Source organism: Leptonotus elevatus, chromosome 5, assembly GCF_054856555.1.
Source record: "Leptonotus elevatus isolate MCC_2025b chromosome 5, RoL_Lele_1.0, whole genome shotgun sequence".
Lineage (NCBI taxonomy): Eukaryota > Metazoa > Chordata > Actinopteri > Syngnathiformes > Syngnathidae > Leptonotus > Leptonotus elevatus.
Genome location: NC_141243.1, coordinates 6,873,495 through 6,887,794, shown reverse-complemented (window position 1 = coordinate 6,887,794; position 14,300 = coordinate 6,873,495). Strand labels below are relative to the sequence as shown.

Sequence of the window (14,300 nt, the reverse complement as noted above, 5' to 3'; positions counted from 1 at the left end):
ATTATATTTATTAATATTAATTGTATCATATTTCAACGTTTACCAACAATATACATGCACTGTATATGGACTAATGGATCATGTATGCATCAAAACAATACACAGTAGACAAATTCAAAAGATTAACCGTTTTAATAAAATCCATGTCAAACATCAAAATACTGAAATGGCAACAACAAAAAAGAACGAGAGAAAAAAAAAAGTAAATTTTGTACAAATCATAGCCGTTCAAAAAATATTACAAACTGTTTCAAAACATCTTTGCAAACAGTAGCAAACATTCTGATTGTTTAATTTTCTTTTATCTTTTTGAAAGCCCTTAACAGTCTCGGGTGAAGGTGTGCTCACCGTTGTTATGGTAATACACATGAGCAGTGGAGGTTAATAAAAGTCACATGGGAACAAAAGTGCACAACTATTCTATTCAGTCCACGCAATCCTCCAACATGACATCCATCTTCCCAATGACTGGACTTAATCTCACTTCATTAAAGCATCATATTATACATAGCTGTCACAGCGAATGTTTGCATTTAATCCGACATGATTATTCACACCGCATCTGAACGTGGAGCGGTATACAGTAATACTGAATGCGGAGTAAAGATGACACAGTAATAAGATGAGTTGTGATGGAGAAAGCTTATAATATCAAGACTTCATTATAGGCTACATAATAGAAAGTGCAGGCACCTAATAAAGAGTGCCGAGAACTGCTGGTGTGCAGGGTTGTTTCACAATTCAACTGTTGCGTAACTTGAGCAGATAATACAACAGCAACAACAAAACTCGTGTCATTGCTGCTGCTTTAATTAAAATAAAAAATAAACTCCCAGCTGCCTAATGTTACTTTTGCATGTGGTTACTTTTTGGCTTAATTAACTTGAGAAGCGAAGCATGTTAATAGTGGTCAGCCAGTACAGGGCTACAAGTGTGAACGTTTTCACTCAAGGCACATGAACGACTCCGTTGTGACGGTAAAAACGGCGCGACGAAGACAAACCAAACATGACGTCTGTGTGCAGTATAACTTTGGCCCGTGTGAGGTCACCATAGTGACGACTGACTTAACCCTCACAATATTTTAATTGTTTTTAATTTAAGATCACCGCTCATTCCATTTCAATAACCATTCCACCCATCATCATCATTATTATTATTATTATTATATAAACCCCAAGAATGTTACAATACAAAGTCTGATGATTGCCTCTTAGTTTCTGAAGCATGTTTATAAACGTCCCTGCATATTATTCTTATTATTTTTTTACCACAAAGTTAAACGCGCTGAGCGAAAATGATCTTTGTACAAAAGTCAGCGCTTCAAAAAAAAAAAGAAGGGGGTTAAAGGTCACGAACAACTTCAAAAGAAAAATGCTCTCCAAAGCAAAGTGACATTACTGTATTGTATAACGTTAAGTGGCTGCCCCTTACCAACACATGCTTAAATAACCGTTTGAAATTGAGTTCTATCTTCACTTCAGGAATCAGCACTTTTTTTTTTTTTTTGTCTCCCGTCTCGCAAGCGCTCTACGGCCTTCTGTCCGCGGCGTGAGTCTTTCCCCGTCCAAATAATCCACATCAAAACAAGAATCTGGGGCCATGTGGTCACTGCAGAGATGAATTCAAAGTCATCTGCTCGGAAAATCAAGTTGTGATTCTAGTGCGGACGAATGTCCGAACCGCAAAGCTCGCAAACTCAAATGTTGACTCATTTTGTCCGATATAAGGCACATGGACTGAGGGAAGATGCTAATTGGGCCGTTCCAATAATTCATAAAACAAATAGCAGCCATGAAAATCTGTTCAATTACCAAATTTTCGTGTCTCCTTTCAAAAGTCTTGAACTGTTTTTTGCCTTTTACGCTTTTTTTTCCTCACTGAGAAATTGGCTTGGCTCTCGTGAGCTCCAATTCGAAATTCTATTTCAGGACTTTATCGTAGCTCCAGCGGAGGAAAGGGACTTGCGACCCCACATGACTCAAACCCATCCCATCTCCATTTCTTTTCTAGCTAAAGCACAGAGAAGAACTCTGCACCGGCAGGTCTTGTTTTCACGTGACCACAGAAGCCCCAAAAAAATCCATCTTAGCTCAACCAACAACACATTGGTGGAGAATTCAATAGAAAATCTCCCAAATCACCCTGTGTGTGTAAAATTGGAACGCTATACATTCTAAAAATCTTTTTTTTTCTTTTTTTTTTTACGCACATCAAGCACATGCTCAACTGAATGACCTTCTTGGAAACTTGCTGCACTTTTAACTAAAGAGGAAAAAACTGGAAACTCAGAACTAATGTGTGTGCACGTGTGTTGTATTGTGTCTTAAGCACCATTTTCGATTCCAGCGAAAGGAACGGAAGGCAAAGTGAATATTTTTTTCCTCTCCTTTTGAGGAGGGATTCAAACGCCATCGTGTGCCTTGCACTACAAACCACTTGCCCGACCGCGTGGCCCCTCTTTTGCAACAAGGATGCAAAGGAAGCAGAAATGAAGCAAAGTGGGGAAGAAAGAGAAATCACAGCTTTGGTATTCCGAGTGAGGTGAACACAGTTCATAAATGCACTCAATAACATGTTGCATGTGCTCTTGCTTCCTTTTTAACACTCCTCACAATATTGTACATACCAACGAAAGGAGTACTCGGGCCACAATGAAAACAAAATAGAAACCATGGAGGAGGAGGAAAGTATTTAGAAAGGTGCACTGTTGTGAGAATAAAGCTGCGATTTACAAAAGAAAAAGTTATGTTGTGAGTAAATTGTTATCACGAGAAAAAAGGTTTATCTTACAATAATAAAGTCACATTTTTGAGAAAAAAAGTGAAAAGAAAGCCTCAATATTACGAGAAAACCAAACTTTAACCGCATTGTCATGAGAATAAAGATTTTTTTTTTTTTATTCAACACAGTGAACCCTCATTTGGATTTGCCTCGTGCCAGCTTTTGTTTTGCACTTACCCTCTATTCCAGGGGTGTCCAAGCTATAGCCCAGGGCCCAATTGTGGCCTGCCACCCCCTTTTAAGCGGCCCGCAGCATGCACTAAAAATGATAACTGCTACTAATACATGGGGTTTTATACTGTTGTTTTTAAATATGTAAATTAACTATTTATTTACATTTAAACAAGTAATTTATTTTCATAACGCTGTGCTGAAAATATTTTTTACAAGCAAAAATGTGTCCCTTCTATAAACTATTTTATTTTTTGAAAGCTGTAAAGGTATCGTGTAAAAAAAAAAAAAAAAAAGCAAATTCCCCCCTGTAATATCTAAACAATCTACAATTGCTTGATTGACAGATTTTTGGTGTGCTTGATACATCAAAGTAAAAAAATGTCAACGTGGCCCTGGCAACCGGAGATTTTTGATGTTTGAACACCTCTGCTCTATTCACTGAAAAACTCTCATATTTGCTGTTGTGTTTGTTTGTTTGTTTTTGCTCTGGCGCCATCTGGTGGTATTTTGGATGCATGGTGAAGTGCGTGGAGACATACAGGCACATTTAGACAACAAACATTTGGAATTATTATAATTACTGGTCAACAAAGTTGCAAAGTTCACATGTGCAAATATTACGACTTAACTCTGGGAAAATGATTTGTTCAGTGTGGCCCTAATACTCCTTGTACATACTACAGACAACAACGTACTGTAGTCACAGGCATAAAAAGTGTGACTGTGTAGTGCCGGGGCCCTGAGCAGTGCTGCCCCCAGTGGTGCAGTGGTGTAAAGGCAGGCTTGCTGAGGCGCTTCCATGCAGCCTAGTGGCGGTGATGGACGTTACAGATGTTTTTGTTTAATACTGTATGCGTCGTTCCTCCAGGAAGAGGCGTCAAGTTAAGGCTCCGTATCCCCGTCAACGCTATTGAGTGGTCACTTGCAAAGTCTCCGAAGTGCCGTTTGGCCAGTGGTCAAGGTGAGGTTTTTTTTTTTGGGGGGGGGGGGTGAAGGAGACAAACTAGATGTCATTAACAGCAGGGGTTTTCCCTCAATTTGAAAAATGTGCTCCAATTCGACAGTCAAGACAATCACGGACACTTCCTTGGAGGAGGCCTATCAACTTCCCTCGTCGTGTAAAAAAGGTGCAAGGGGTTTACAAAAAAAAAAAAAAAAAAAAAAAAAAAAAAAAAAAAGCACAACTTGTATCAAAATACTTACATTGTGTCACTTCCTGGATATCCAGTGCTGGTTGTAGACAGGTAGATCTTGGGCAAAGGGTCTGTATGTGCAAGTTAACAGTCTGTGTAGTGAAGGCAGAGGTGACCCCCTTCGCCCGACTCCACGGGTCAAATTAAAACAAAAGTGGAGCTAATCGAGATGGAAGGTGGAGACGAGGAGATATTGACAGCCCTTGCTCCCGGTCCAATCACACAATGGACGGGATGAAGGAAGGGGGACCAAGGAAGTGTGCTGCTGCCCCCCCCCTCCCACAGGCCCTAGTGGGTCAGGGAAGCACTTTGCTCTAGCGACGCCATTGCGTAGGCATAACTGCAACTCCCGCGGTTGAAAAGAGGCACAATACAGTACATTCCCTCTGAAAAGTGAGTGCAGGTCTGCATCGAGAGAGAGAGAGCGAGAGAAAGAGAGCGCAAGGATGGGGAGGATTCCAACTGGACCTCTTCTGTTGACGCCTAGGAGACGTGCGGTGAAGAGGACGGCTGTTTCCAGAAGCACCAGCCTCGCTTGGTGTGCTGCTTGCGCAAGATCTCCTCCTCGTGCTCGCGCTCCTTCTGCGAGCGCAAGTAGCGGTCCTCCTCTTTCAGGAACCAAACGGGAGGCCAGCGCTGCTTCTCAAAGTGCCTCTGGTTGTCTGCATAATGCCACACAAGTTGATGGATTTGTAAATCCATACATGCTGTTCGTTTTCCATTTCAAGAATAGAATTACAACCGTCTAGGATGATTAACTCGTTCGAACCCAAAAACTTATAAAAATGTTTTTTAATACTTTGTCCTTCACTCCCAAAAACGTATTTAATTATTTATATGTTATTTTTATGTTGTTTTTTTTTAATGCTAGAGCAAACAGAAGGCTTTGATACAGCTTCTGACACAAAGAGGTGGCTTAAAGCAATGGTAGTTATTTAATAAAATGGCCAGCAAGTGGCAGCAGAGTAGAAGAGATCAGCCATGGCCATGTTGCAACAAGCTTTTTTTCCCAGTGTTTTCAACAGGTTTGTGAATAATGATGAAACTTAGCTACATTTTAATGCTAATTGCTGCAAAACGGAAACACATACAAATATACTTATTTTTCCTGATGAAAGAAGAGACTCTAATCTTTCTTTTGGTAAGTTCCATGTTTTTATAGCAATTGAACAGAATATTCTGTGGACCTTGCAAAATCTGTCAAAATCCAGTAAAACAGACGGGAGCGAAGGGGGTTGCTTCAGTGAAAAAGTGACAAAAATGGACGTTAAATCAATAATCAAAGTTTTAGAGCAGTGATTCTCAACTGGTGGGTCCGGACCCAAAAGTAGGTTGTAAAAAATGACATGTATTTGTATTTTGAGTTTTTTTTTAGAACAGTATAGAGGCGTACCAAGTTCCCAGAGAGAACATACAATATGGGGGAAGCGCCAGGAATTGTTACTCACTTGCTTCACAAATAAACAATGCAGCTCAGCCTTTGTACGTCAAACTCATTTGAAATGGTGTTTAAAATGTATCATGTATTTTCAGAGGCTATTTAAATAAATAAATAATTTTAATTGAAATTAATAAAAATATTACTTTAAAAACATAATTAAATTAGTAAATAAATTAAATTATTATTATTATTATTATTAATTAATTGGTTAAAAACTTAAAGCGCCATAGCCAATTGTTTAGTCAAACAGATCATTTCAGGCAGCAAACGCAGTATGCATGTTTTTACCTGGCGACATGGCCTTCATGTCTTTGGGAAACTTGCGGCAGATGCTGTTGTAGTTAGTGCAGATGTGATGGAGGCACCAGGCTGAGAGCTGCTTGGCATTGTGGAACTGAACGAGGGGGAAATTGGTAGAAAATGCAACATAGTCATTTCGCTTCATTAACGCATTCATTCAAATATTCCTTTAAACAGACCTGGGCAAGCTCCAAATAGGCCAAGACGTGCCCATCAATGTCAACTCCTCTCACTGCCAACTGCAGAAGCTCATCAACAGCGTGCTGCTCTGAAAACGTACAATACACATAAAGCATGCTATCGTTTACCATCTCTCGCCTACCTTTTAGCCGCAAAGAATCCTTACCAGTGAGGGCGACCAAGCGTGGTAAACAAAGACGGTTGGCCACCACGATTAGTTCAATGGCCTCCAGATCAGCACAAGGTGTCAACATGGCACAGTACAGGAACTCCAGCACGCCTCGCATGCATGCGGTACTCGTGGTCAGGATGGGCACCTGCAGATTGAGGATAAATACAGGTGAGCTGGAATAATTCTCACAATTACCCACAAGGGTGACTAGGTGCAAACTTGGCTGTCAATACAAACAAAAGCAGTGGAGGTAAAGGGTAGAGGACATCCTGTTCTGGTTCTGCTCCCTTTTCCCTTTGATCCCAGCTTAGATAGAAGCATGATGGCTGGCAGTGAGAGCAGTGGGCGGAAAAAAACAAAGCACGCGGGGAGACAGGAAGCACCATCACGATGAGGACATTCTTGACTAGCAACATGGAAATGAGTCCACACCAACCAAAAAACAAACAAACACACAAACAAAGTTTCCTTTGAGAATCAATATTTTCTTTAAAAAAAAAAAGCTTCCAATTTTTTTTTTTTATTTTGGTTGAACTCTTCTTTTCAGTTTCTATTGTATTCGCCAACATCCATGTAAGCTTATACGAGGACTTCTTGGAAGCCGCAATCCAATCAGAATCCATTTAAGAAAATAAATGCATACAAACAAGCTAATCTGTTTTCAATTACTGCCACTCAGGGTATGCAGCACGGCCGGAAACTATCCACAGATGAAAGAGGCGACCTGAACACGAACCACAACCACTGAGCATACCCTACTGAGTCCCTCTTCAACTTCCATTTCTCGGAGCAATTAAGAGAATGTCAGCGTGGCAAGACCTCGACACTGAGACCAGGGTGGTCTCAAGGGCTTGGAGCCCCAGCTGAGACCATGGAACATTAATGAGTGGTCTCATTCACATTCATGGCTGTAAGCACTGTATTGACAGGTGGTCTATGCCCCTAATCATGTGAATCTAAAAACACTTGCTATAAGAATCGAAGAAGTCTACGCACACCTGTCCCAAGAGTACCACATATGCAGTATTTGCTTTAAGGATGTTGATAGAGAAGTACAGAAGGAGCTGCATTGTGTCTTTGTAGATCTGGAGAAAGCTTATGACAGGGTGCCCCAGAGAGAAACTGTGGTTTTGTATGAGGAAGTCTGGAGTGGCAGAGAAGTACGTTTAAGTGGTGCAGGACATGTATGAGGGCTGTAAAACAGTGGTGAAGGTGTGCTGTAGGTGTGACGGAGGAGTCCAAAGTGGAGGTGGGAATACATCAGGGATCAGCTCTAAGCCCCTTCTTGTTTGCAGGACAGGATGACAGATGAGGTTAGACAGGTATCTCCGTTTTGGGTTTGAATGTGATTGGTTTATATAGTTATAAAGGGGTGTGCACACTTGTGTAACCTTATTACTTCCCCTATCGAAAATATTTTATACAGGTTATGGGTCAAATTGATAGCGGGGAAAAAGTGTTTAAATTATTTCTCTTGTTCTAATTGCCTGACATTAGAACAGGGGTGTGTAGACTTTTTCACATATCCTATCATTTCAACAGGCAATCACCAACAATTAATTGGTTTCAAATTCAAATCCTTTGTTCAGACTTTTTGCGCGCAGATGGTGTGAAGTCATGATATCACACAGTCAAATGTGTGAATCTAAAAATACCGAGTAGGAAGTGTGACATGAGCGTGAAAATAGAAAAACGCTGGCTGATCGCATGCTACTTTCACAGTTTGAGGAGTTTTTCCTAAGGGGGATGCACCACTCCGACCTCAAATTTCTGTGTAATTTGCTGTCATGTCACCTACTGATTTGTATGCACTTGCAATAACACCACCACTGTGGCTGTTCCCAGAATAGACTTACTCTGTGCCTCAAAAATAATTTGTGCAACCACCCCATGCATACAATGTGGTAAAATCGAAAAGAAGAAAGTACATTTCCTCTTTGTGTGAGGGTCTAAATTTGCAGCAGGACATCAAAGTTGACCTCGAAGCGTAAGCGGTTTTGCGGTGTTGCAGAATGGAAAAGTCTGGTTCTGGAGTGTCAAGTGATCACGAGATCACCTCAGGAAGGGAACCAGAGCAATGAGTCTTGCCAATTGCATATTAGCTAACCTCATAATGATATGCTTTGTACTTAAATACTGAGATGACATAATCATCAGTCCTGTGGTAAATCTTAAATCCTACATGGTCGACAAATTCACCATATGACATGCACTACTTCCAGAGCACGTCTGATACTTCTAAAGCTAATTAAAAAGGGATTTTAAACACCGTTGGATGTCGCGGGGCATTGTGAAGCAAAAGGTACTCCGCATTTTAAAAACCAGGTCTCCTCTGCGATAAACACCTTACCCTCAATTAACACTTTATGGTCACTGCAACGAAAACAACTCCATTAAGCTCGTTAGGCCTCACCTCCTCAACGTAGCTTTCCATGAACGAGCCGCGGAACATGGCCGCCATCCAGTCGCAGCTGGAGATGAGCAGGGGCTTGTGGGCCGGGAGGAAGCCGTCGTCCAGGCGGAACACCACATCTAAAACCGGGGTGGGAAAAGAGCATTCATCTCGTGGAATGCCACAGAAGCCCGAGCTACAGAGGGGGGAAAGACGGACAAGGCAGACAAAGGCAGAGACAGACAGACACACACAGAGAGACATAGAGACACATGTAGACAAACAGAGAGATAAATTGACAGAGGGACAAAACAGCTTTTGAGAGTAAGGGAAGGAGAACAGACGTAAGGTATAGGAAATGGAGTCAACCGTGTATTGGACACGTGTTGATATCAATCAAAACAACTGTGACCGTGTCGTCGTTTAAATAATGGCATGTATCACAAAGCTAATCGTTTTTGCTGGTCTCTTGACATCCAGTTCTAGATAAAGCAGATCACCTTTTTGAACAATTCATCAAGTAACTATTCATTGAGGGGAAACTCTTATTAGCGTTATGAGAAAGTCTGCCATCATTATGTTGATAACGATGACTGTGAATGAGCACAAAAGGAGCGAATGCGAGACAGGCTGTTTTGAGGCACAGCAGATGCATGACATTGGCTGTGATTGCATGCAAACACAACAGCTTAGACGGACAGACAACGCTACACAAACAAAGACAAAAGAAGGTACGGAAGGACTGGGACAAGCAGACTGAAGTGACAGTCAGTCATCAAATCTTTTGATGACTTTTACACTACAAAAGGAAACCACCAAATACAAAATGCACATTCTCTTGGAGAAATACAATGTTAAATATACAGTGATATTAAATGTACACCTAGTGTACATTGTTAGAGACTGAAAGAGAAGTTTTGGAGTTCACTTTTGTTCACTCACAGCCATTAACTCAGTGGTTCTTAACCTTGTTGGAGGTACTGAATACGACCAATTTCCTGTGCGCGTTCAACGAACCCTTCTTTATTAAAAAATAGAATACATATTTTTTCAAATTCATGACATAGATATAGTGAACAAAACGTAACCAGGAGACTAGCCCAATGGCACGCAGGGGCAGCAGATCAATGAAAACAGCAGAGGCCCTCAAATTGAACCCTGTGGAACACCATACGTTTTTTTGTTTGTTTTTTTACTCAACATAGTTGGTATGAATGGATTACAATAATTAAGAAATCACACCATGTACCATCACAACGGCCACAAGTCGACTACTGAGTGCACCAAATCCCCTCCAACATAAATAGGCCAAGAAATGTAGCGTGATCAACTGCAGCCAATGATGGCCAAGCAAGGTGCATCATCATGAATCATTTAAGTCGCCAAAATAATAGGGTTTGATCGAACCCAGGCTAAGAACCACTGAATTAACCGATGCATATATGGAAAACATCTGCAATGTCACCAGTGCTACTGAAAGGGTTAGTTAGCACAGAGGATTACCAGCAAAGGTGCCTTTGTTAAGACACTCCTTGATGCGGTTGGCTCTGCGGACATGGAACGCCTTGGTTATCTCCTGGTTCATGAAGCTCTCCCTGTTGAGCACATTGGCCACCATCATCCGCAGGTCGAACACCTCAAGTAGCTCAGCGATGGTGGCCACCTGCATCAGGTCTCCTCGACCTTCATCCAGGCTGCCGGTGTACAAGTACTGCAGCACGGCCTGGAACAAGAGCAGGAGAGGTCAAGCACATTTCCAAGACTGTATATGCATGTGTGTACAGTACAGTACAGTGTATACTCTATGTTGTTTAATACCCATAAACTGAATTTGAAATCCATCACCTTGAATGGTTCCTCTTGTATGAGCGCATCCATGACTACGACAGTCATTAGTCGCGGTCGCCCAGTCATGGGGTCATCAACATGCTCCAGGCAAACACTCAGGAACCCTCTTCCCCATCCCGAAAGTGCCCGGCCGCTCACAGGAGTTCCCAGCGAGTGCCGGGCTCGAGAGGGGAGTGCATTATCACTCTGGGAAGTCCGTAACGAGCCGCGCTGGAGCAGCGGGGGTCGATTCAGGGCACGCATGCAGCCATCGACCCCGTCTTTATCAATGTCTAGGCTCTTCGTGCGCCCAGCTTGCTCCTTGGCTCCTCTTCGACTCAGCTCATCTTCCTCCCCGCTGTCCGAGCTTTCCTTGCTGTTGTCCTCCGCCCCTTGTTTCCCCGTGCAGGATGCACCGAGTTCAAGGGTGAAGAGGTCATAGAATTTGGAGCAGGAAGTAGCCAGATAAACTTTGTGTGCGAAAACACGAGTGGAGCCGCCCTGCAGCAGAAAAACAACATCCGCGCAGAGCGGGTGGCAGAAGAGGGAGTCAGGGCCCTCACCGTCGGTGGGAGGGGGGTCTGGAATTCCCACTATGGGACGTGGCGGACGAGGAGGAAGGAAGGGTGCCTGGAGAAGTGGCCTTTGGACCTTCTTCAGGTGGGATTTCCAGAATTGCAGGTGACGGCGGGAGATGAGGGCAGCTCTGATCGCGTTGTCAAAAACATCCTTGACTCCAAACTGGGCTACGATGCTCGTCTCGTAGTAGGGTATCCCCAGCTCCTTTGCCACCTCGTGACCTCTCTCGGGAGGGAGGATATCTGTCGGTTTGATGGGTCTGCGGGTTGCGAAAGATCATGGTGGTATTAAGGCTAGTGATGCAACGTGAAAGACGGCGGGATTACTCCCCCTAAAACCACTAAAAAGTCCTAAAAAGTTAAATTCAGAGCAAAATCTGTCCATTAAGGACGGATATGGAAGGCTTCTCACTTGGCAAGGGGTCGACGGGCACGATTAACCGCATCCAGGTCAGCATAGCGGAGATCCAGCTGGCAGCCCACCAGGATGATGGGCGTCCGTGGACAGAAGTGCTTGATCTCCGGAAACCACATGGTGCGGACATGGCGCAGGGAATTGGGATTAGCCAGAGAGAAGCAAAGCACCACCACATCCGACCTGGAAGATCAGGAAGGAAGATAAGCAACCATTGCCTCATCTGCTTAAATTGAACTGGGATCAGAGATAAGACAGGAAAAAGGATGATGGATAAAAGCTGTTTTTTTGGGGGGGTTTTTGTCGACGTGAACTTTGATAGAGGCAAGGGAACACATGTGGGGGAGATGCCACCGATTGACTGAACATTGTCACTTTGCATTAACAAAGCCATTGCAGTATGGCCAAGGGGTTGGTGATCTTTATGATCTTGTATTCCTTCACAAGGTCCTGAGGATATATCCCTTAAACACACGACTAAAAATGACGAAGGCTAAATATGTACACAGACAAATATGCACACAAACACACGCATCCATGTTTGATCCGCAAATAAATCAATCAGTTCTGTCTGTACTCGTGCTGCTGTTTTACGATAAGTAATTGGAAATTCGAAGAAGAGAACATTTCCATTTTAAGGAAAAATGCTATATTGAAATAGATAAGTCTTTCTTCATCTAGCGTACACGGATGTGTTTCAGGTCATATCCACATGTAAACAAGTATTTTTTACAGACATTCTTTGGGACGAGTCGGTGCACGTCAAAATACATTCAGAGGCAGTCGAGCCGCATGCCAAAATAACAGGTGGCGCGAAAAGCTCTCGTAGTAAGGCTATTTCAGCCAATCAAAAGCATAATGCGGAAAATGCCACATGAAAAAAAAAAAGAAAATCTTATTTTGTTTGGGTGGACAGACGTGGAGTTACTCCTGAAAGTCAAAGAACAAAATGCGAGAGGAAAAAAAAGAGCCAAAACAAAAGACCAAACTGGATTGGAAAATAGACATACAGTATTACTGTGTTCATCTGGACATTGTCTTTAGATACTATAGAAACAGTAAAGCTCGATAAAACCAACAGGCCTCGTGACAAGATGCATTTTTGGGAGGCCCGTACACACACTGCTTCTTTACTTTTCCCACTGTAATCTCACCTAAAATCATTTTGCCTTTAACATACAATACACTAGCAAGACATTACATCATACACTGACACAGAGCCAAGTCTTACCACCATGGATTGGACTTGTATACTAATAGGATCACTGCATTGCTGTCCTACTGCACTACAGTGTAGCGTAGAATTGTGGATCCAATAAGAAAAGTCCGTTGAATATAATCACACAATAATCTATGATAATCTTTGCTTATGAAAAATGTGCATGGTGTGACTGTTTGTGTGTTGTGACTTTTCAAGAACAACGGCAATGGATTTAAAGACTATGTTAGGGCTAATAATTGACCGCCAGCTATTATGTGACATAAATGGGCCTGTCAGCATTGCATGTGTTTATGTGGCGCATCCACACTGCAAAGGTCACCAGTTTCCTGATTATGTAAGACGCGCATGCACGCGCGCACACACAAGCGCATCAGACATATCGTATAAAAATCAGATTTGTCTCAATAGAAATGAAAAATGTGTTTTAGCCCGTCTCATAATGTACCTCCGTGTAGCGCAGAAATAGCATGCTTCAAAATCCGCTTGCAAGAACAATGCTTCTTTAGAAACTGCTTTAATTAGCAGGAGAAACATTTTCTTTCTTAATTATTTATATTGGTGCAGATTGAAAATAGAAAAACATAGTTGAGTCTGAGGTTAAGTGTGACTTAGCCTATTTTCAGTATAAGACTGCTTTTTTTTCTTTTTTTTTTTCCCCCTCCGACCTGAATTTTCCACTCCTAACAAGGCATGTGACAATGCTTGATGTCATGTTTTGAGTTTTGAGCTCAGTCATGCGTTCATGGGAGGTGAGACGCGCGCCAATGAACAAGCGAGTGGACAAAGACGGGAGGAGAGGAGGAAGAGGAGGATGAGATGTTGATGCCTGCCGCTGCAGACGTCAGGCAGGCGGGCAGGCAGAAAACAGCTGAGCTGGCCGCTGCGTCTTTTATCAGCTGACTGCAGGCTGACAAAGCATCCGGAACATTAGGGAAGGTGTGGAAACATACACACAACAGGGACAGGCAACTGAGTAAAGCACGCACCCAATAAGAATGAAAATACAAGAGAGGTGAGGTATTTGGTGCCACAAATAGATGCGCAAAAACGCACTCGTCTGTTGCTTGGCTACATCAAAATGTGTCAGGGCGACGCAAAAGTGCATCGACATATTGTTGTGAAAAGTGAAACGCTGCATATTGTTGTGTGCACAGTGGATATAAAAGTCTACACGCCCAGATTTATTTTTTAATTTCCCAGTCGTATCTTTTTGTCTCTCCTTTTATCCAATTGAGTTCAAGAGGTTATAGGTCACATTCATGGTAGGAATATCCACTGTACCTGGATGACTGTGCAATGTGCAATTTTCTATTACTGTACATCTCCAGCCTGTTTTCGTGTGATTTTTAGTAGGATTTGGTACAAAAATAGTTAATGCGCTGGGATTAGTAGGAAACTCTGGCATATTTTTACGTTTAAAAAGCCTTTGCTAAATCTTTAGAACCATATTTGGCTGTCTCACTATTAAGAAGGAGAACTGTGTGAAAACCTTTGCCTGGGAGGAAATGTTAACACCTGAGAAAAAAACATCCTGCAACACCATATTTGGGTTAGTTTGTCTTTAAATTAGCAAGCCTAGCTAATAGAAGGTGACATAAAATGTGAGGAAGAAAATTCCTTTT

General features: G+C 42.3%; 1 protein-coding gene across 4 annotated transcripts in view; it reads right to left on the bottom strand.

Moving 5' to 3' along the window:
* Positions 1–113: 113 nt before the first annotated feature.
* The window catches only part of rhobtb4 (Rho related BTB domain containing 4), a 38,811-nt gene continuing 24,624 nt past the window's right edge, over positions 114–14,300 (bottom strand). For all 4 annotated transcript variants that reach the window (XM_086076193.1, XM_086076194.1, XM_086076196.1 and 1 more), the window contains 8 exons: positions 11,454–11,639; positions 10,482–11,301; positions 10,140–10,359; positions 8,658–8,776; positions 6,239–6,389; positions 6,072–6,160; positions 5,881–5,986; positions 114–4,813 (listed from right to left, as the gene is read on the bottom strand). In XM_086076193.1, the coding sequence (XP_085932319.1) occupies positions 4,635–4,813; positions 5,881–5,986; positions 6,072–6,160; positions 6,239–6,389; positions 8,658–8,776; positions 10,140–10,359; positions 10,482–11,301; positions 11,454–11,639 (1,870 nt within the window). In that variant the 3' untranslated portion in view covers positions 114–4,634. The remainder of the gene's footprint in view (positions 4,814–5,880; positions 5,987–6,071; positions 6,161–6,238; positions 6,390–8,657; positions 8,777–10,139; positions 10,360–10,481; positions 11,302–11,453; positions 11,640–14,300) is intronic.